The sequence below is a fragment of the Pristis pectinata genome, chromosome 4 (assembly GCF_009764475.1).
Source record: "Pristis pectinata isolate sPriPec2 chromosome 4, sPriPec2.1.pri, whole genome shotgun sequence".
NCBI lineage: Eukaryota > Metazoa > Chordata > Chondrichthyes > Rhinopristiformes > Pristidae > Pristis > Pristis pectinata.
The window spans coordinates 60,391,775-60,413,096 of NC_067408.1; the positions used below are offsets into that span (position 1 = coordinate 60,391,775).

Genomic DNA, 21,322 nt, shown 5'->3' on the forward strand with positions numbered 1-21,322 from the left:
ATTATTATTATGGGAGTGACCATAAGACACAGGAGCAAAATTAAGCCATTCGGCCCATCGAGTCTACTCGGTTAAATCATGGCATTTTTTTTCTCTTTTCAACCCCATTCTCCTGCCTTCTCCCCATAACCCTCAACCCCCTCACCAATCAAGAACTTATCAATCTCTGCCTTAAATACGCCCAATGATTTGGCCTCCACAGGCCTCTGTGGCAACAAATTCCACAGATTCACCACCATTTGGCTGAAGAAATTCCTCCTCATCTCAGTTCTAAAAGGACATCCCTTTATTCTGAGGCTGTGCCCTCGGATCCTAGACTCTCCTACTAATGGAAACGTCCTCTCCACGTCCACTCTATTCCAGGCCTTTCAGTATCCGGTAGGTTTCAATGAGATCCCACCTCATCCTTCTGAACTCCACCGAGTACAGGCCTAGAGCCATCCAATGCTCCTCAGTCCTCTCTCACTCTTCACATCCTCACAACCGAGAGCAAGATTGATTTATTTTAGAAACATTCAGCGTTTATAGGACTATATTACTGAGGACACGTTGTAGAAACCTGTTGGGTCCCCTTGAATGTTGGGGATTAAGAGAAAATAAAAAGGAGTTAATCATCTGGAAACACAGTCTGCTCTCTGCTAGGCAGCTGAAGTGAAGCTGGAAATGCTGGGAGACTCAGTACCTACAGAGAGAGAAGGCGTTAGCATTTCACGTTGATGGCCTCTCATAAAAGACTTGTTTATCTCTAACTTTTCCCAGTTCTGACGGAAGGTGATCAGTCTGAAATGGCAGCTCTGTTTCTCACTCTCTCTCTGCAGGTAATACCTGACCTGCTGAGCTCCCAGCACTTGTCTTTGTTCCAGATTTCCAGCACACACAGTCTTTTTCCATAAAAAAGTCACTGCAGGGGCTGGGGGGTGCAGGGGCAGGGTCCTGGGGGTGGAGCAGGCATGGCAGTAGGGGCAGGGGAGTTTGGAGAAGGGGCTGCAATGGGAGGGGCGGAATAGAGCAGGGCAGGAGAGGTAGGGGAGGCCGGCCAATTAAAATTCAAAGGTTGGGATGAGTAGGCTCCGTCTGAGGAAGACATAGATCCCTTGCCTTTGACAGGGTCTTGCATGGCAGGCTAGTCGGGAAGGTTAGATCACATGGGGTCCAGGGAGAGCTGGCTAATCAGATTCATAATTGGCTCAATGGTAGGAAGCAGAGGGTGATGGGTGAAGGTTGTTTCTCAAACTGGAGGCCTGTGACTAGTGCTGTGCTTCAGTGGTTGGTGCTGGGACCTTTGCTATTTATTATTTATATAAACGATTTGGACGAGAATGTACAAGGCATGGTTAGCAGGTTTGCACATGACACTAAAACAGGTGGTATTGTTCATATCATTTATCAAAGATTACAGATGAATCTTGATCAACTAGGTAAGAATGGCCAATGGCTTTCAATCCAGATAAGAGCGAGGTGTTGCAGTCAGGGTATTCAAGCCAGGATAGGACTATCACAGTGAACGGTAGGGCCATGGGGAGTGTTGTAGACAGAGGGACCTAGGAGTACAGGTATACAATTTACTGGAAGTAGCATCACAGGTAGACAAGGTGGTAAAGGTGTTTGGCATGCTGGCCTTCATCAGTCAGGGGACAGAGTATAGGAGTTGGAACATTATTTGCTATTGTACAAGACACTGGTGAGGCAGCACGTAAATTGTTAAATTGGTTTATTATTGTCACATGTACCAAGGTACAGTGAAAAACTTGTCTTGCATATCATTCATACAGATCAATTCATTATAACAGTGCATTGAGGTAGTACAAGGTAAAACAATAACAGAGTGCAGAATAAAATGCTACAGTTACAGAGAAAGTGCAGTGCAGGTAGATAATAAGGTGTAAGGTTATAACAAGGTAGATTGTGAGGTCAAGAGTCCATCTTATTGTACTAGGGAAGCATCCAATAATCTTATAACAGCGGGATAGAAACCGTCCTTGAGCCTGGTGGGACGTGCTTTCAGGCTTTTGTATCTTCTGCCTGATGGGAGGGGGGAGAAGAGAAAATGTCTGGGGTGGGTGGGGTCTTTGATTATGCTGGCTGCTTTACTGAGCAAGCAAGGTGTAGACGGAGTCCAAGGAGGGGAGGCTAGTTTCCGTGATGTGCTGAGCTGTGTCCACAACTCTGCAGTTTCTTGCGGTTACAGGCAGAACAATTGCCGTACCAAGCCGCGGTGCAACTAGATAGGATGCTTTCTATAGTGCTTCAATGAAAATTGGTGAGGGTCAAAGGGGTCATGTCAAATTTCTTTAGCCTCCTGAGGAAGGAGAGGCACTGGTGAGCTTTCTTGGCCGTGGCGTCAACATGGTTGGAGCAGCACGGGCTATTGGTGATGTTCACTCCTAGGAACTTGAAGCTCTTAATCCTCTTGACCTCAGCACCATTGATGTAGACAGGTGCATGTGCACTTCCCCCCCTCCACCTTCCTGAAGTCAATGACCAGCTCTTTTGTTTTGCCGACATTGAGGAAAAGGTTGTTGTCATGACACCATGTCACTAGGCTTTCTCATTCCTGTGCTCCGACTCATCGTTATTTGAGATACAGCCCACTACGGTGGTATCATCTGCAAACTTGTAGACGTAGTTAGAGCACAATCTGTCCATACAGTTGTGAGTGGGGTATTGTGCATGGTTTTAGTCACCTTGTTATAGGAAAGATGTCATTAATCTGGAAAAAGTGCAAAGAAGATTTACGAGGACATTGCCAGGACTCGAGGGACTGAGTTATAAGGAGAGGTTGGGCAGGCTAGGACTTTATTCCTTGGAATGTTGGAGACTGAGGGATGACCTTATAGGGGTGTATGAAATCATGAGGGGCATAGATAGGGTGAATGCAAACCATCTTTTTCCCAGGGAGAGGTAATCAAAAACTAAGAGGCATATGTTTGAGGTGAGAGGGGAAAGATTTAAAAGGAACCCGAGGGGCAGCTTCTTCATGCAGAGGATGGTGCGTATATGGAATGAGCGGCCAGAGGAAGTGGTTAAGGCAGGTACATTAACAACTTTTAAAAGACACTTGGATAAGTAGATGGATAGGAAAATTTTAGGGGGATATGGGTCAAACACAGGCAAGTGGGACTAGCTTAGGTGGCATCTTGGCTGCTGCGGATGAGCTGGGCTGAAGGGCCTGTTTCCGTGGTGTGACATGGTAAACTCCAGAGCAACCAGGATCTATTGGAATGGTGGAATAAGCAGAAGGGACGGGAACAGGAGTGTAGGTGGTGGTCCACACAGCCTCATCCTGCTGTTGCAAAGGTCACTGACTGGATACTTTATTCTACAGTTGAAACTGACCCACAAGAGGAGGAGGAGGAGGCAGGGAAGTGGGGCGAGCACAACTGCAGGGACAGGGGTGTGTGAAAGAGGAGGACATACGTTCAATCTACTTGATGCATGGGAAACTCTCGCCATGGTTACCTCAACCACACCTCTCTCCTCTCACCTCCAAGGGAACACAACCATCCCTAAGTTTCTTTTCTGTCACACACCAACACAGAGTGGATATGCACAAAATATGTTTTATCGTCATCAGGGTAAAGTCTGGAACTCCCTCCCCAGCAGCACAGTGGGAGCACCTTCACCGGAAGTTCAAGGTGGACTAACTCCACCTTCTCAAGGGCAGTTAGGGTTGGCCAACAAATAATGACCTCCCAATAATGTAAATATAAATGATTAAAAATGTGAAAATATCTGAGTCCTTACAGAATAAAGCGATAAAAGCAGAAAGATATTTGTTTTTTATTCAAATTTAGAGATTCCTTATAAGATGCAACCATATTAAAGACATTTCAAATAGGAAATTAATCAAGACTGTGTAACATATAAAATCCCTTATATATTATAAAGTAATAGAGAATAAATAATGAGCTTAGATGCATGTACACAGGGCAGCTGATAAAATGATTAAGCTGATAACAGCCATTCATGATATAATTAGTTAAAACCTTTGTGATAAAATAAACTCTCTGACACCATGGCAAACTTAATCACAAATATTTGCCCATTATACAAGAATTGGTCAAAGTAAGTAAAAAGTGAGATTTCCCACCTAAACTGCTTTCCACTCTATTTAAATATCTTGAACTTGTCAAGCTCCAAGATCAGTGATGCCAACTGATCCTACTTTGGCCTCTCCCCAATAAATGTTTCCGAAGAAGGATAGTAAAGGGCAGAAAGGGCCAACGCAAAGGAATTTCCATTCAATGGACACTGGGGTGGGAGGAAGGAGGGAGCCTTGGGTAAGGAAGATGAATGAAGCAAGACTAGAGGTTTTTACATGTGCTTTCTTCAGGGAGTAGGGAAGTTGGAATCAGTTGTCCACAAGTTGGACTTCAGCTGTATTCAGAGCGCTAAACACTTCTGGCGTATATTTTGTAAAAAGCCACAAAACAAACGTGAAATTGGGACATCGTTGCTTGAAGAAATTGTTGGTGGTCCTTTGAGCTATGATTCACAAAGGGGAAAGCTGAATTCTGCAATGCTTTCTGATGCTGGGGCGGCAGGGAGAGGGTTGGTGACAAGGGTGGACAAGGAAGTGAAGGGGAGAGGCCAGTTCCACAGCTCTGCATGTAGATCTCACAAGTCTGATGAGCTTTGGGTCTTAAAGGCACAGTCCATATATGTTGCTCTTCCCACCAGTAGCTGCGTGCCTACTCGGGAATGAAACATCAAAGCTCGGTGGAGGCAGCAGGGATTCCTAAATGTGGCATCAATTTTGGCAACATCAGAAATCAAACCAAAACTTCCAACTTATTTCCAGATCTCCGGAAGCTGGCAAAAGTCTGTTTAGTTTAAGGTATGAAGTTATAATTGCAGGATACAATGAGGTCAGTTGATATATTTATATGGCTTCAAGCAGCTTACAGTTGTTTTTTGTTGCTCTGAGGGGGTAAGGGAGCAGATTCCAGGGAGTGAATGGCTTTCTCCTGTTCCTATACAAGTACCATATCTTGGCGGCTTGCTTTCAGTTACACATTCCTTTCAGTCTGGCTGTGATATCGAAGGTAACTGTTGGAGATGAAGCAGCCATTCCTTTGGCAAACTTGGCATATTAGCAGTATGCAATATTAACATATTAAAGCTTTGATAAACCACAGTGGATGCTGCCAGTTACACTGCCCGCGAGGTGCCAGAGTCATTGCTGGCAAGATTATCCCTGCTACCTGATCTTTATTTTTAATAATACAAATATCACTTAAAAATAGGCTGTTTAAATAAAATAACAATTAAAACTTAAAAGAAGATGAGGAAAGAAAGTACAAGCTCTCTTGCTGGACAAGTCACCAATGCCATGTCCGGGTACATCCTGGGCTGGGATTGCTCCCACTGAGTGCCTTGGCTCTGGCAGAGAGCCGGTCTGCCAGTCCAGCCCAGATTTGGCATCTGGGGAGACATTGACCGCAGAAATGTCTGTATTTTGTAATAGCTGGTCCTGAAAAGTAAGGTTTCAAAACGTGCAAGGCTGCCCTTTAAAATCAACCGGCCATTTTAAAACAAGTTTTCCATCCCAACTGATTACTGCCGGCTTTTCACACACAAGGGGACCCACAAGGGTGAGGTATGCAGACAACCTGGGCAAGTTACAGATAATGAAGCACAGCTGCACACCTGGGGGTGTACACTGGGCACAGTCATACTCACACATGGGGGGTGTATACTGGGCACAATTACACACACACACACACACACATTGGGGTACTACTGGGCATAGTCACACGCACACTCTAAGGCATTAGAGCTACAACACCCCCACAAGGACCCTTGCATAGCTGGGGACAAATACCAGACTCAGAGCAGGCACACATAGGGCATACAGATTAGGTTCAAAGCCACATCACACACACAGGTTCATGCCAGCACAGAGATATAGCCGCACACCTGGGCATGACTATCACATGTGCCCTGAGACACAGATACACACACACCCACCCTATGCATTGAGGCACATTCAATCTCTCACGCATACCAGGCACCAAGTCACATTCCTACACTTGGGCACGTCTCTGTCACAAAGGCTTCCTTTCCTCTGATACCAGAACATCTAAAGGCTCCAATTTGTTCACGCACATTAATACTGTAATACTTTAACCTGTGTATGATTGTCACAACGTTTGAGATAACATAGATAGAGCTCCAACAGTGGTTTGTAGCAAAGAGTCTTGTTTCATAAATATCTTGAAAAACTTTGCATGCAAAATAAGGCTATAAAGACACAAAGCTTCCACTAGAGCAGGAACTGGGTGTAACCTTCAGCTCCTGTTACAATGACATCCATCCAGATCCTCATGGTCTCAGGAGATGGTGCCACCATGTAGAAAATTCTGTCCCGGGTCTTCACACTGAAGGTAAGCAAAGGTTTGGGGCTCTAGAGAAAGATAGAAACAGCACATGTTCAATGCATGGCAAACACTCGGCAGGGATTCCACTCTACACCCAGCTGCCATCCCAAAGGAATGTTGTTGTCCTCTTCCTAGGCTGGGTAACCAAGTGGTCTGAAGTCTGTACTGCAACCTGACTCAGAATCCTGAGCCCTACTATCAGCCAGGAAATATGCTAAACCAGCACTGACTAAAGTTGGGCTTCTAAAGCAGAGACCAGCATGGAATTAAAGTGAGGCTTTCTAAAACAAAGCTGGGTAATTAAGGCAAGCTGTGTGCTAACTGGCCAGGCAGAATGAAACAAAGAACTGTAGCCCAGTACCCACCATTCGTCTAGGTGGAGCACAGTACCGGGTAGTGGCACTGACCCGCTCTCCCAGCCACTGATCCAACAGTGTATCTTGAAGTGAAGGGACCGTAGCCCATCCCGAAACCAAAGTCAAGTTTATTGTCATGTGCACAAGTACATGGATGCACAGGTGCAACGAAAAGCTTACTTGCAGCAGCATCACAGGTACAAGCCATCATATAAGCAGCATTCACAAAAAAAACATAAACTATAGACAATTTCATACAAGAAAGAACACAATTAGAACAAAAAAGGTCAATTTTCATGCAAAGTGATCAAACTAGTCATATTATTGCTAAACTGTAGGGTTGTGCTGGTTGGCTCAAGAATTGAATGGTTGAAGGGAAGTAGCTGTTCTTGAACCTGGTGGTGTGATACATAGCTGGATATCATGTCTTCGATGGGATGAACTGCAGCTAACTCTGCCATGTGACTGGACTATTCTCCCACCCAGCCAGGCTCAAAGCTCAGCACCGGTGCAAAGAATGACAGTGACTCCATATACAACATAGGAGGCCATTTGGCCCATACAGTCTATGCTGGCACTCAGAGAAATCCCATCACTAAGGACCTCCACCATCTGGACCATGCCCTCTTCTCGATGCTGCCATCAGGCAGGAGGTGCAAGAGCCTGAGACACACACCTCTTGGTTCAACAACGGCTTCTTCATCAGGTTCTTGAACTGACCCGAAAAACCCTAACACAACCTCAGATTATATTTCTGTCAACTTGCACTAATGTTGTTATGTCTATTTTTGTTTATTTTGTCATATAAATTATGTATAATTTATGTTAATTTAAGTTTATGTAATTTATGTTTGTAGTGTACTGTGCTGCTGCTGCTGCAAAAAGCTAATTTTCATGGCATTTACACCTTGGGTATGTATGGCCTTGACAATAAACTTGAACTTCATTCCCATTCTCCCACTTGTTTCACTGTAACCCATTCTCTTACACATGCCCATTAACAACCACTGATTCTCCCACCACTCACATACATCAGGGGCAATTTACAGCGGCCAGTTAACCAAGCAACCATCTTTGGGATGTGGGAGGAAACTGGAGCACCTAAAGGAAACCCGCTCTGTCACAGGGAGAACATGCAAACTTCACACATACAGCACCCAAGGTCAGGATTGAACCAGGATCTCTGGAGCTGTGAGGCAGCAGCTCTATCTGCAATACTACTCTGCCCAGTTTTCCCTTAAAAGTGTATCGCATTAGTTCTGTGCTCAACAACCAAGCTTCTGTCAAGGCCGTTGTGACACACACATCTCTGAACTGTATTGGCCAACACCTCAGGCAAATGTACTTTGCAGGTGGATTACTGAATCAATGTCACTGGGCACCACAGCATCTACAGTAATCCAGTAACTGTTACACATAAATGTTTAGAAAACAATTGGACAGGTCCATGGACAGGAAAGGTTTAGAGGGATATGGAACAAACACAAACAAATGGGACTAGCTTAGGTCGGCATGGACAAGTTGGGCCGAAGGGCCTCTTGCCATGTTGTATAACTCTGTGACTCTGCTTTCCATCTTAGATCCAAACACACAAAAGTGTTTCCATCCAACCACACAAAAGTGCAAGTGAGTAATGTGACCTCACACCCATGACCAAGTCTATCCAAGTTCCTCCCACCTCCGGGTGGATTCAGCTGCAAACCACGTGTTCACTGTTACATGACGGATGATATATCAGCCCTCAGACCCCTCCACCACTCTATGAGCTAGATCAGTGACCTAACCCAATGTCCCTGCCTCTGCCCACTTTCCCTTAGCCTCCTTAATTATCAGAAATCTCCGTCTAGCACTCAAAGCTAACAATTGATTCATGTGTCTGTGGCCGCTCATGGAAACTTCCACCACCCTTTCCAACATCACTCTAGCAGGTCCTGGCACTGACTTCTACACCCTGCCCCTATCACCCTTGACTGCACAAAACAGCAGAAGATGCTGGAGACACTCAGCAGGTCAGGCAGCATCTGCAGAAAGAGAGAGTTGACATTTTGTCTACCTGCACTGCACTTTCTCTGTAACTGTAACACTATATTCTACATTGTTTTCCTTTGTACTAACTCGATGTACGTATGTATGGCATGATCTGTCTGAACAGCAAACAAACAGAAGCTTTTCAGTGCATCTTGGTACATGTGTCAATAGTAAACCAATTACCAATTTCAGCTCAAAGACTTTTCATTCTGTTAAAGGGTCTCCAACCTGAAACATTAACTCTGTTTCTCCCTCCACAGATGCCGCCTGACCTGCTGACCGTTTCCACCATTTTCTGTTTTTATTTCGGATTTCCAGTGGCTGCCGTTTTTGGCTTTCATTCACAGCGGCAGGAACGGCCCTACCCTGTATTGTGCCTCATGGCCTTCCCTCTGTTGGGAGGCCCTCTGATGGAGCCTCAGCAGAGGCTCCCTGTTGGTTTAAGCTGCAGTACTGTCAGTGCTCAGTACAACATGTAATCCCACACCAGGGGATTAGCTAGCCTTGGTTTCACAAAGAATCACTGAACATTTACCAGGCATTATCTGATTATTATTATATATGATGACCAAAGTGAGAACTAGTGAGTGAGTGCAGCTGTCTCTGCCTGACATAAGTAAAGGCACAGCTCTGAAATCGACATGACTGTCAGTGGTGGGTTTAAGTAACCTGCTATTACAGTCTGAAGGTTTTAAGTGGTGGGAACTGCTTTTCATTTTGCAGAAACTTCATGTCTGGATGGCCAACTGGTCACAGGATCTGCTAGCCACTGCACTGGATGGTGTTGTAGGAGATAACGGAAGCCCCCTCTACCTTGTGCGCACTCTTCAAGTGGTCGTAGTACACCTCCTCAATGGCTTGGAAATAGATCACCCCTTTCAATTTGGTTTCGTGTTTGTCTGCAGGAACATAATAGTGAGTGGTTCAGCACTGGTAGGTTAAACACTTACGCACCTCAACAAACAACCTGCTGGAGGAACTCAGCAGGTCGAGCCGCATCTGTGGGAGGAAAGGAATTGTCGACATTTGGGTTGAAACCCTGGATCAGGACCAAAGCATCCCTTCCCCCCCAATAGATGTGGCTTGACCCACTGAGTTCCTCCAGTAGATTGTGTGTTGCTCCAGATTCCAGCATCTGCTGTCTCTATTTACACACCTCAGCCTGGGTTTTAACCCTGATCCCTCCTCTTGGCATGACTTCCACTCCTCAAGTATTTCAACAGAGTCCTTCCCAAGCTAGCTGCTAGCTCTAGCCCGGTGAGAAGTGGGGGTTGGGGGGGGGGGGGGGGGAGTTGGGAGAATAAGAACCAGAACGAGGACCCTTGCAGTGGGGCCAGTGGAAGAATATCTGCAGCGGGTGGGAGGAGGCGGCTGAGGAGTAGGAAGGTCCAAGAATGGGTGAGGAGAGGAAGTAGGAAGTTACACCCGGTGGCACATCGGGGGTAGAAGAAGGTGTAAGAACAAGTAGAATGGTTGACTTTATCATTACAGGACTTAAGTACAAAGAGGAATTGTCACCCTACAAAACTCTGTGGGCAGCAGACACTAAAAGGAGCCTCAAGGACTTGGAGGGGGTGCAGGGGATGGATTAGAATGGGACAAGGGATGAAGAGCAAATGGGAGTTGTTCTTGGACCAGAGGAGGTCGTGGGGTTCAATGGAGGTGCTCAAACATGGAATAGTTTGGATGAAGTAACCAAGGGTAGAGGTGTGATCACGGACCTGAAGTGATTGGTAGAAGGACTGGCACAACTGTGCAATACATTGGTGGTGGAAGTAGATACAACAAAGGCAACTGAATGAGGGAAAGGATGTGCAGGGTTACTGGGGGAAGAACGGGGAAGGGGATTGGTTGGTTGGATATCTCCAACAAAGGCATCACAGGTAGATAGAGTGGTGAAGAAGGATTTTGGCACGCTGTTCTTCACCAGTCAGGGAATTTAGAAGTTGGGATGTTATGTTGCAGTTGTACAAGGTGTTGTTGAGGATGCATTTAGAGGATGCCGTTTTGGTCACCCTGCAAAAGGAAAGATGTCATTAAGCTGGAAAGAGTGCAGAAAAAATTTACAAGGATGTTGGCAGGACTTGAGGGACTGAGTTAAAGGGAAAGTTTGGACAGGCTATGACTTTACTCATTGAAATGTAGGACGCTGAGGAATGATGTTATAGAGGTGTATAAAATCATGAGGAGCATAGATGGTCAATGTGCACAGGCTATTTCCCAAGGTTAGGGAATCTAAAACTAGAGGATGTAGGTTTAGGGGGGGAGGGGAGGGATTTAATAGGAACCTGAGGGGCAACTTTTTTTACCCAGAGGGTGGTCTGTACATGGAACAAGCTACCAGAGGAAGTGGTTGATCTGCATTACATTAACAAGATTTCAAAGACACTTGGACAGGTACATGGATAAGAAAGGTTTAGAGGGATATAGGTCAAATGCGGGAAAATGGGACCAGCTTAGATGGGAATCTTGGACCAGTTGAGCCAAAGGACCTGTTTCTGTGCTGTCTGACTCTATAACTCTACAACAAAGGACAAGCACAGGAGGTGGAGAGAATGACCCCACCCTGCTGTGCATGAGGCGAAGGTTTAACAAGGGGCCTTCATCCAAATACACAGCCAGGCCGTGCACACCCACCTGCGTAATACGAGAGCGTCCGTTTAGTCCGGTCGAAAACAAACCAGCGCTTCTTCCAGGTTTTAATTTTGCCGCCCATTTTGATCAAGAAGCCTCTGCAGGTCTTCTCTGTGAGGGACACATGGTAGCAAGTCTCCACAGTGTGGCCGGCTGCTTCGATGTGAGACCGCAGGTCAAAGTCTTCCTTCCTGACCGGGAGGTAGCGAGTCAGTGGCCTGGCCTGTGGGCACAAAGTCAAAGTCGAGATTATTGTCATAGGCACAAGTACATTTATGCACAGGTGCAATGAAAAACTTACCTGCAGCAGCATCACAGGCACATAGCATCAGATACACAACATTTACAAGAAAAACATAAATTAAGCATAAAACATACACAATTATACAAGAAATAACGCAATTAGAACAAAGACAAAATTCATTGTAGTGCAAAGTGGTCATAGTGTTCCTATATTGAGGTAGTGATTAGGGTTGTGCCGGTTGGTTCAAGAACTGAATGGGTGGAGGGAAGTAGCTGTTCTTGAACCTGCTGATGTGGGACCTCAGGCTTCTGTATGAGGAAAGAGCTGAGGCCATCTGTACTCAGTGTCTACACTAAGCTGCTGCCTTGACCAAGGCTCTTCCTGGTCTTCATTACATTGACTGAACAGCAGAATGTGTGATTACTACTTTGTACAGTGCTCACCCAACAACTCCTCTGTGCTGTGCCATAGGGAACACGGAACAGGCCACTCACTGCGCCAACACACCCACACAGCCAACTGCACACCCCAGCAACACATGCCCCACATATCCATGTTGGGTCTTTGAGATTAATCCCAAACTAATCCCACTGCCTCATTCTCTCATATTTCCTTATGACACAGGAAGAGGTCATTTGCCAATAGAGTCTATGCTGCCTCTCAAAGCATTTCAATCAGAACCTTTCCCCACTTATTTCCTAGTGACCTACACTCACTCTCATATCCATTAACTCCCATGGCCATGTGTAATGCACAAACAAATCACACTGATTCATTCTCTCCCACAGCCTTGTGTCAATTTAAACCTACTTCCACTGCCCTGCACCCTCCCTAGTCCTGTATCGATCCAAAACTAATCCCACTGCCCCACTCTCCCCACAGCCATCAATCCCCAAACTAGCAACACACACAAAATGCTGGAGGAACTCAGCAGGTCAGGCAGCATCTATGGAGAGAAATAAACAGTCAACATTTCAGGTCGAGACCCTTCCACACTTCCTCCCCACTGCCCTGTATCAATCTCAAACTAATCCCACATCCCCAATGTAGAGGAGGCCACACCAGGAGCACTGGATGCAATAAATGGATCCACATGTGAAGCACTGTCTCACCTGGAAGGGCTGTTTAAGGCCCTGAATGGTGGTGAGGGAGGAGGTGTAGGGGCAGGTGTAACACTTAGCGTGGTTGCAGGCATAAGTGCTTGGAGGGAGTTCAGTTGGAGGGGGGGGAATGGAAAGGGAGTCACGGAGAGTGCAATCCCTGCGGAAAGCAGAGAGGGGAGGGGAGGGGAGGGGAAGATGTGCCTAGTGGTGGGATCCCATTGGAAGATGGCAGAAGTTGCAGAGAATGATATGTTGGATGTGGAGGCTCATGGGGTGGTAGGTGAGGACAAGGGGAACCCTATCCCTGTTATGTCTGGGGGGGCAGGGAATGGGGTGAGGGCAGATGCGTGGGAAGTAGAAGAGATGCGGGTGAGGTTGCATCAATAGCAGCGAGGGGAAAACTCCGTTTTCTGAAAAAAAGAGGACATCGCGGATGTCCTGGAGTGGAAAGCCTCATCGTGAGAACAGATACGGCAGAGATGGAGGAACTGGTGGAAGGGAATAACATCCTGGCAAGTGACAGGGTGGGAAGAGGTGTAGCCGAGGTAACTGGGAGTCAGTGGGTTTGTAGAAGATGTCTCCTAAGATGGAGACAGAGAGATCAAGAAAGGGGAGAGAGGTGTTGGAGATGAACCAAGTGAATTTGAGGGTGGGGTGGAAGTTGGTAGCAAAGTTGATTAAATTGACGAGCTCTGCATGGGTGCAAGAAGCAGCCCCAATGTAGTCGTCAGTGTAGCGGAGAAAGAGAAAGAGACAGAGTGGGGTGTCCCAGTGGAGGAGGAAGGTTTGGGGTGGGAGAAAAGGTCATCAGGTGGAGGGGGTGGGGAATCCTTGTTGGTGTAGGTTTGGAACATGGATTGCTCCACATAGCCAGTGAAAACACAGGCATAACTGAGACCCATGCGAGTGCCCACGGCTGCACCTTTGGTCTGGAGAAAGTGGGAGGAGCTGTTGAGGGTGAACACCAGTTCTGCCAGATGGAGGAGGGTGGTAGTGGGGGGGAACTGGTTGGGTCTGTTATCCAGAAAGAAGCGGAGAGCCCCGAGGCCTTCCTGAAGGGGGATAGAAGTGTACATGGACTGGACATCCGTGGTGAAAATGAGGTCAGGGCCAGGGAACGTTGATGAACTGGTGGAGACCACGTGAAGTGTCACGGATGTAGGTGGGAAGGGACTGAACCAAGGGGGCAAGATGGAGTCGAGATACGAGGATACAAGTTCAGTAGGGCAGGTGCAGGCAGAAACAATGGGCCTATTGGGACAGTTTGGTTTGTGAATCTTGGGTAGGAGATAGAAATAGGCAGTGCGGGGCTGGGGAACAATGAGGTTGGAGGCTGTAGAGGGGAGATCCACGAGGTGATGAGGTCAGTGATGGAGACAATGGTCTGATGTTTCTCAGTGGGGTCCTGGTTCAGAACTAAGTAAGAGGAGGTGTCTGAGAGCTGCCGTCTGACCTCTGCAAGGTACTGGTCTGTCTGCCAGATTACAACAGCACTGCCCTTGTCTGTGGGTTTGATGGAGAGGTTGGGATTGGTACAGGGAGAGTGAAGAGCAGTGCCTTCAGAGGGGGTGAGGTTGGAGCAGGAAAGGGAATGGTGAAGTCAAGATGGTTAATGTCCCGTCAGGAGTCAGAGATGAAAAGATCCAGGGAAGGCAGAAGGCCAGGGTGGGGTGTCCCAGTGGAGGAGGAAGGTTTGGGGTGGGAGAAAAGGTCATCAGGTGGAGGGGGTGGGGAATCCTTGCCAAAGAAGTAGGCAACGGAAGAAGAGCTCGGTGTCATGCTGGGCATGGAACTCGTTGAGATGCAGGCACAGGGGGATGAAGATAAGGCCCCTGCTGAGGACAGAATGTTCTGCATCAGAGAGGGGAAGGTTGGAGGGGCTAGTGAAGACATGGCAGGGGTTGGAGCTGGGGTCAGGGAGGGTAGAGGGTCAGAGACGTCAGGGGAAGTGGAGTGGGAAGAAGAGGAGGGCTCAGAGGAGTGAAGGGGGGGATGAGGGGTAGGGGAGGCATGAGAGACCGGGGTGGGTGGGGAGTGGTGGTGGAAGAAGACGAGCAGAGGGACCCAGTGGCGACGTGAGAGGTCTCGGCCTGCAGGCGGCCGAGGCCAGGGTCGGAATCAGAGGTTAGAACCGGGCTAAGTGATACACCTGCCTCTACACCTCCTCCCTCACCACCATTCGGGGCCCTAAACACCTTCCAGGTGAGGCAGTCCTTCACATGTGAATCCATTGGTGTCACTTATTGCATCCAGTACTCCCGGCGCAGCCTCCTCTACGTCAGTGAGACCTAACGCAGATTGGGGGATTGCTTCATCAAGCACCTTAACTCCGTCCATCGGAACAGCCAGGATCTCCCGGTGGCCAGCCATTTTAATTCCACTTCCCATTCCCACACTGACATGTCTGTCCATGGCCTCTTCTACAGCCAAGGCTAGACGCAGATTAGATGAGCAACATCTCACATTCCGCCTTGGTAGTCTCCAACCTGATGGCACCAACATCGATTTCTCCAACTTCCGGTAACCACTGTCCCCCCTTTGTTTACCCCTTCTCCCTCTGGCCCCATCACCCCTTCTCTTTCCCCTCCCCCGCCCTTTCAATCTGCCCATCACCCACACATTCCTCCCTCTGGTTCCCCTCACCTCCTTCCCTTTATTCCATGGTCCACTGTCCTCTCCGATCAGATTCCATCTTCTTCAGCCTTATGTCACTTCCACCCATCACCTCCCAGCTTCTTACCTCATTCCTACTCTCCCCCTCCCTCACCTGGATCCACGTATCACCACCCCCCCTCCCCCCCCACCACCTTTTTATTCTGGCTTCTCCCCTCTTTCAGATTCTTCCAGTCCTGATGAAGGGTTTTGACCCAAAACGTCAACTGTTCATTTCCTTCCATAGATGCTGCCTGACCTGCTGAGTTCCTCCAGCATTTTGTGTGTTGCTCCAGATTTCCAGCATCTGAAGTCTTTCTTGTGATTAGGGTTGTGCCGGTTGGTTCAAAAACTGAATGGCTGAAGGGAAGCAGCCGATATTGAATCTGGTGGCGTGGGACTTCAGGCTTCTGTACTTCCTGCCTGACAGTAGCTGCGAGAAGATGGCATGGCCTGGATGATGGGGGTCTTTGATGATGGATGCTGCCTTTTTGAGGCAGCGCCTCCTGTATAGACTACCGATGGTGGGGAGGGATATGCCTTCCCCACCATCAACCACTCTCTGTGTAAAAAATCTTCCCCCTCAGGACCCCTTTACAACTCCCTACTCTCACTTTAAACCTCTGCCCTCTTGCCTTTGTTACCCCTTCCGTGGAAAAAAAGATTCTATCTATCCCTCTCATAATGTTACATACTTCTGTCAGGTCCCCCCTCAGCTTCCTTTGCTCCGGGGAAAACAAGCCCAGCCTATCCAATCTCTCCCCATATCTAAAGTCCTCCAATCCAGGCAATGTCCTGGTGAATCTTCTCTGCGCTCTCTCCAGTGCCACCACATCCTTCCTAGATTAATCCTCAATATTGTGAGATAAGGCAAGCACTGGCCTTGGGGACTCTGGATGGAGATCTATAAAGGAGACAGAGCCATGTCTTAAAGTCAAGGGCGACAGAGATCAACAGAACGTGGGGCAGCACCGGATGCCCGAGTTCCAGGTTGGCATCGCCAGGTTGGGGATCGACATGCACACCAAGTACCTGCCATCGCTGCTTCTCTCGCATTTTAACTTCCTTCTCGATCAGCTGCTGCCTGCGTTCAGTCTCCTCCTGTAGCCTCTTCTCCAGCTGCTCCCTGCGGCACCGCTCCTCTTCCAATGCCTGCTTCTTTGCCTCCATCTCCCGCTCCTCCAGAACCAGGGAGAAAAAGAACATCAGTAAACCGTTCTCACAGAAGAGAATCATGTGTCTTGGTGCAATGGAGATGGGCCTCCCACTTCAAAGTATAAATATTAACAACCACAACATGTAAATTCCCCTCCACCATTAACACTTATCAGAGGCAATAACACACCCAGCCAACATCAGAGTCAATAAGACCACCCCCAACAGCTTCCAATCTGAGGAAAAGATACTAACTCTGCCTGTGCACTTTGCCTGTGTTCGCATTGTTAAATATACAATGTGGGACCAGTTCTATGTGGCACTGCAGAGGCTTCAGTGAAACCACATTCAGAAAGGGGAGTGCAACAACCACAGGACACACAGCTGCGACCACCTCCCGCATTCAGCATTGCCAACACCCACTGAATTTCTAGGCTTCAGTGCCTCTTTCACAGTTTTAAGCTAGAAAGGGTGCAGAAAGGATTCAGGATATTGATGGTGGGGGTCTCGGCAGCGGTAATGTCATTGAACATCAGGAATAAGTGGTTAAACTCTCTCTTTTTGGAAATGATTATTGCCTTGGCATGAATGTTGCTGGCCATTTATTAATCTAGGTCTTGCTAGGGGTTGCTTCATTTTCTGAGGAGTTGCAAATGGAATTGAATACTGGGCAATCATCAGTGAACATCCCCACTTCTGACCTCATGATGGAAGGAAGGTCAGTGATGAAGCAGCTGAGGATGGTTGGGACCTAGGATACTGCACTGAGCAACTCTTGCAGGGATCCCCTGGGACTGGGATGATTGATTAACCTCCAATGACCACAACCAACTTCCTTTGCATGAGGTATGATTCAACCATTAGAGCGTTTTCGTAAATTGGTTTATTATTGTCACATGTACTGAGGTACAGTGAAAAACTTTGTTTTACATGCTAGTCATACAGATTATTTCATCACATCAGTACAACAAGGCAGTACAAGGAAAAACATAACAGAAGGCAGAATAATGTGTTACAGTTACAGAGAAAGTGCAGTGCTAGCAGACAATAAGGTGCAAGGCCATGACGAGGTAGATTGTGAGGTCCAGAGTCCACCTTATCATACTAGGGAACCGTTCAATGGGCTTTTAACAGCTGGATAGAAGCTGTCCTTGAGCCTGGTGGTACGAACTTTCAGGCCTTTGCATCTACTGCCCGATTTGGGGTGGGGGGCGAGAAAATGTCTGGGGTGGGTGGGGTCTTTCATTATGTTGCCTGCTTTCCCTAAGCAGCGAGAAGTGTAGACAGAGACCATGGAAGGGAAGCTGGTTTCCTTGACGCGCTGGGCTGTGCCCACAACTCTCTGCAGTTTCTTGCGGTCTCGGGCAGAGCAGTTGCCATACCAAGCTGTGATGTATTTATAAAAATTGGTGAGGGTTGACAGGGACATGCAAAATTTCCTTAGGCTCCTGAGGATCGCCCTTCCCCCTCGATGCCCACTGACTTTAGCTTTGGCAGGGCTCCTTGATGCCCAGACTCAGTCAAACACTGCCTTGATGTTGGGGGCAATTACTCTCACCTCTGGAGTTCAGCTCCACCTTTGGACTAAGGTGGTTCTGGAGAAACCCAAACTGGGCAGTGGTGAGCAGGTTATTGGTGACAGCACTGTTGACAACACCTTCAGCCACTTTGCAAGTGATTGAAAGCAGTTGAGGGTTGATGCCAGTGTTGTAACTGTACTGGAACAGCTTGACCATGCAGCGGGAGAGTCTTTAGTACTACGGCTGGGTCCCAGAGCCATTGCTGCATCCAGTGCTCCCAGCCGCTTCTTGATATAACGTGGAGTGAATCAAATTGGCTGAAGGCTGGTTCTATGATCATGGGACACACAGGAAGATCCCATTTCCTTTAGCAGAGTGGTCAGTCACTTGGAGGCATGGATTAAAAGTATTCAGTGGAATATGAGCAGAAAAGGAATTTCACCCAGAAATGGTTGGGAGGCCTTAAACTCACTGCCTGGAAGGTTGGTGGAGACCAGAAACCCCTTCACAGTGAGCAAATGCCTGCAGTGGGAGAGGAGGGATCGGTCTGAATCGCATTGTTGATCACCATGAAAATGCTGAGTGGTCTTTGCTACAGTAAGTATGAGATTCTCCCAGAGTGTTACAGCTGCTGTGTTGTCAGATGGCCATGAACACAGAAGCGATGGATGGACTGTTTACAGGGTCTTAGATCTAGCATTGATTATTTTGGCATAGAAGTCGACAATGAAAACAATTTCATTGAGCGCTCAAACAGGAGCTCATAGATCATAGAAAAGATGAAGAGACATTAAGGAGCTTGCAGTGTGAAATCACTCCAGCAACGAGGTGTAGGAGACAAGAACTCACTTTGCTCTCGATGAGCCACGCCTTTTCAGCCTGTGCCTCCTTCAAAAGGCGTTCCATCTCTTCAAGTTTCGCCACATTGAACGTACTAGCACTGTATGAAAGCACAAAAAACAAGTTGAAAATTAACAATGCAGTGGGAGGTCATTTAGCCTACAGATGAAGCCAATCAACCTAATCCCAGCCCTCCCAGCACTGGGCCTGTAACCCATAAGACATAGAAGCAGATTCAGGCCATTCGGCCCATTGAGTCTGCTCTGCCATTCAATCATGGTTGACTTTTTCCAATCCCATTCTCCTGCCTTCTTCCCGTAACCCTTAACCCCTTTGTCAATCAAATGACTAGGCCTCCACAGTCCTCTGTGGCAATGAATTTCACAGATTCACCACCCTCTGGCTGAAGAAATTCCTCCTCATCTCAGTTTTAAAGGGATGTCCCCTTTATTCTGAAGCTGTGCCCTCAGACTCTAGACTCTCCTAGTACTGGAAGCATCCTTTCCACGTCCACTCTATCGGGGCCTTTCAGTATTCAGTAGTTTTCAATGAGATCCCTCTTCATCTTTCCGAAGTCCATCAAGTACAGACCCAGAGACATCAAAAACTCCTCATACATTAACCCTGCAAAAACTCCTCATAAATTGACCCTGCAGGTCACAGCTCTTCAAGTGCACATCCAGGCACTGTTCAAAGGCGAGGAGGGTTTCTGCCTTCCCCTTTTCTTTGAGGCAGTGAATTCTGGACCCTCACCAGCTCTAGGTGAAGAAGCTTTCCCCCATCTCTCATCTTTCTACCATCTACTGTATACTTCTACCCCCTGGATATTGATCCCTTTGTGTGGATGAGATGGGCTGAATGGCCTGTTTCCATGCCATACTATTCCATCATTCCATGCTAAGTTCCATGCTAAGGGAACTAGGTGCCTTATATTTACTTGACATGAAGATTGGTGGAGTTGTTGGTAGTGTGGAGGGTGGTATTAGGCTGCAGAGAGATATTTATGTGTTGGTCAAATGGGCTAAGAAACGGCAGATGGAGTTTAATGCAGATAAATGTGAGGTGATGCATTTTGGGAGTAGCAATGAGGCTAGGACATAGGCCTTGAATGGTAGGGTCCTAGGGAGCATTGAGAAACATAGGAACTTAGGAGACCAAGTCCATATATTATTAAAGGTGGCAACACAGGTAGATAAACTGGCCTTCATTAGTCGGGAAATTGAATACAGAAATAGAGAGGTTACACTCCAACTTTATAAAACATGGGTCAGACCTCAGCTGGAGTACTGTGTGCAGTTCTGGTCACCACACTACGGGAAGGATGTGATGGTGCTGGGGAGGGTGCAGAGGAGATTCACCAGGATGTTGCCTAGGACGGAGTGTTTCAGTTAAGAGGGGAGACTGGAGAAGCTGGGTCTGTTTTCCCTGGAGTGGAGGAGGTTAAGAGGCAATAGAACTGTATGGAGTCCTCCAAATGTGCTCCACCAATGTTTTGAACAGCTTTACCAATGTCTTGATACCTTGTCAAAGGCCAAGCTGAAGTCCATGTGGACAATGTCAAATGCACTCCCCTCTTCGACCCTCTTTTCTCTCTCTTCAATCAGGTTAGACCTTCCCTCGACAAATCCATACTTACTGTACTTTCTGAATGAAGCTTTGTTCTGTCCCTCAGAATGGGTTCCTATAGCTTGCTCACCACCAAAGTTACACTAATAGGTCTAGGATTACTTGGTTTATGACTTCCTTTTTAAACAACGGTATATGAGCAGCTTTCCAGTCCTTTAGCACCACTCCTTACAGCTGGAGGAGAGTGAAGAGTTGTATCATAGAGTCGTACAGCACAGAAACAGGCCATTCAGCCCATCATGTCCATGCCAACCATTTTCTCCATCTATACTAATCCCATTTGCCTGCATTAGGACCACATCCTTCTATGCCTTGCAATGGTAATGCCTGTCTAAATCTCTCTTAAATACAGTAATTGTAGCTGATTTCACCACCTCCTTTGGCAGTGCCTTTTAAGCAAATTCATTGAAGAATATTTTTTGACTTTTCATTCAATTGCAAGGTGATAACCAATCTGCAAAGTTGCACAAACTCAGTAGCAGAATATAACAGCTACAGATATTTTCAAAGCGACAATTTTATTGATTGCTTGCAAAACGTTCACAACTGCTGACTCTAGCAAGTGACTTGGCAGAATTCAAATCTTCTCTCAATTCAAGGGCCAGATAGATAATCCAACATTTAGGGACATAGAGCTATGCAGCACGGAAACAGGCCCTTCAGCCCAACTCATCCATACGAACCAAGACGCCTATCTGAGCTACTCCCATTTGCCTACATTTGGCCCATATCCCTCTAAACCTTTCCAATCCATTTACCTGTCTAAATGTCTTTTAAAGACTAT

The 21,322-nt window shown here is 47.2% G+C and overlaps 1 protein-coding gene across 5 annotated transcripts in view; it reads right to left on the reverse strand.

Annotated features, from left to right (window-relative positions):
• Nucleotides 1-3,763: 3,763 nt before the first annotated feature.
• The window catches only part of phldb2b (pleckstrin homology-like domain, family B, member 2b), a 185,953-nt gene continuing 168,394 nt past the window's right edge, over nucleotides 3,764-21,322 (reverse strand). For all 5 annotated transcript variants that reach the window (XM_052013321.1, XM_052013323.1, XM_052013324.1 and 2 more), the window contains 5 exons: nucleotides 18,922-19,012; nucleotides 16,430-16,576; nucleotides 11,402-11,621; nucleotides 9,578-9,663; nucleotides 3,764-6,406 (listed from right to left, as the gene is read on the reverse strand). In XM_052013321.1, the coding sequence (XP_051869281.1) occupies nucleotides 6,266-6,406; nucleotides 9,578-9,663; nucleotides 11,402-11,621; nucleotides 16,430-16,576; nucleotides 18,922-19,012 (685 nt within the window). In that variant the 3' untranslated portion in view covers nucleotides 3,764-6,265. The remainder of the gene's footprint in view (nucleotides 6,407-9,577; nucleotides 9,664-11,401; nucleotides 11,622-16,429; nucleotides 16,577-18,921; nucleotides 19,013-21,322) is intronic.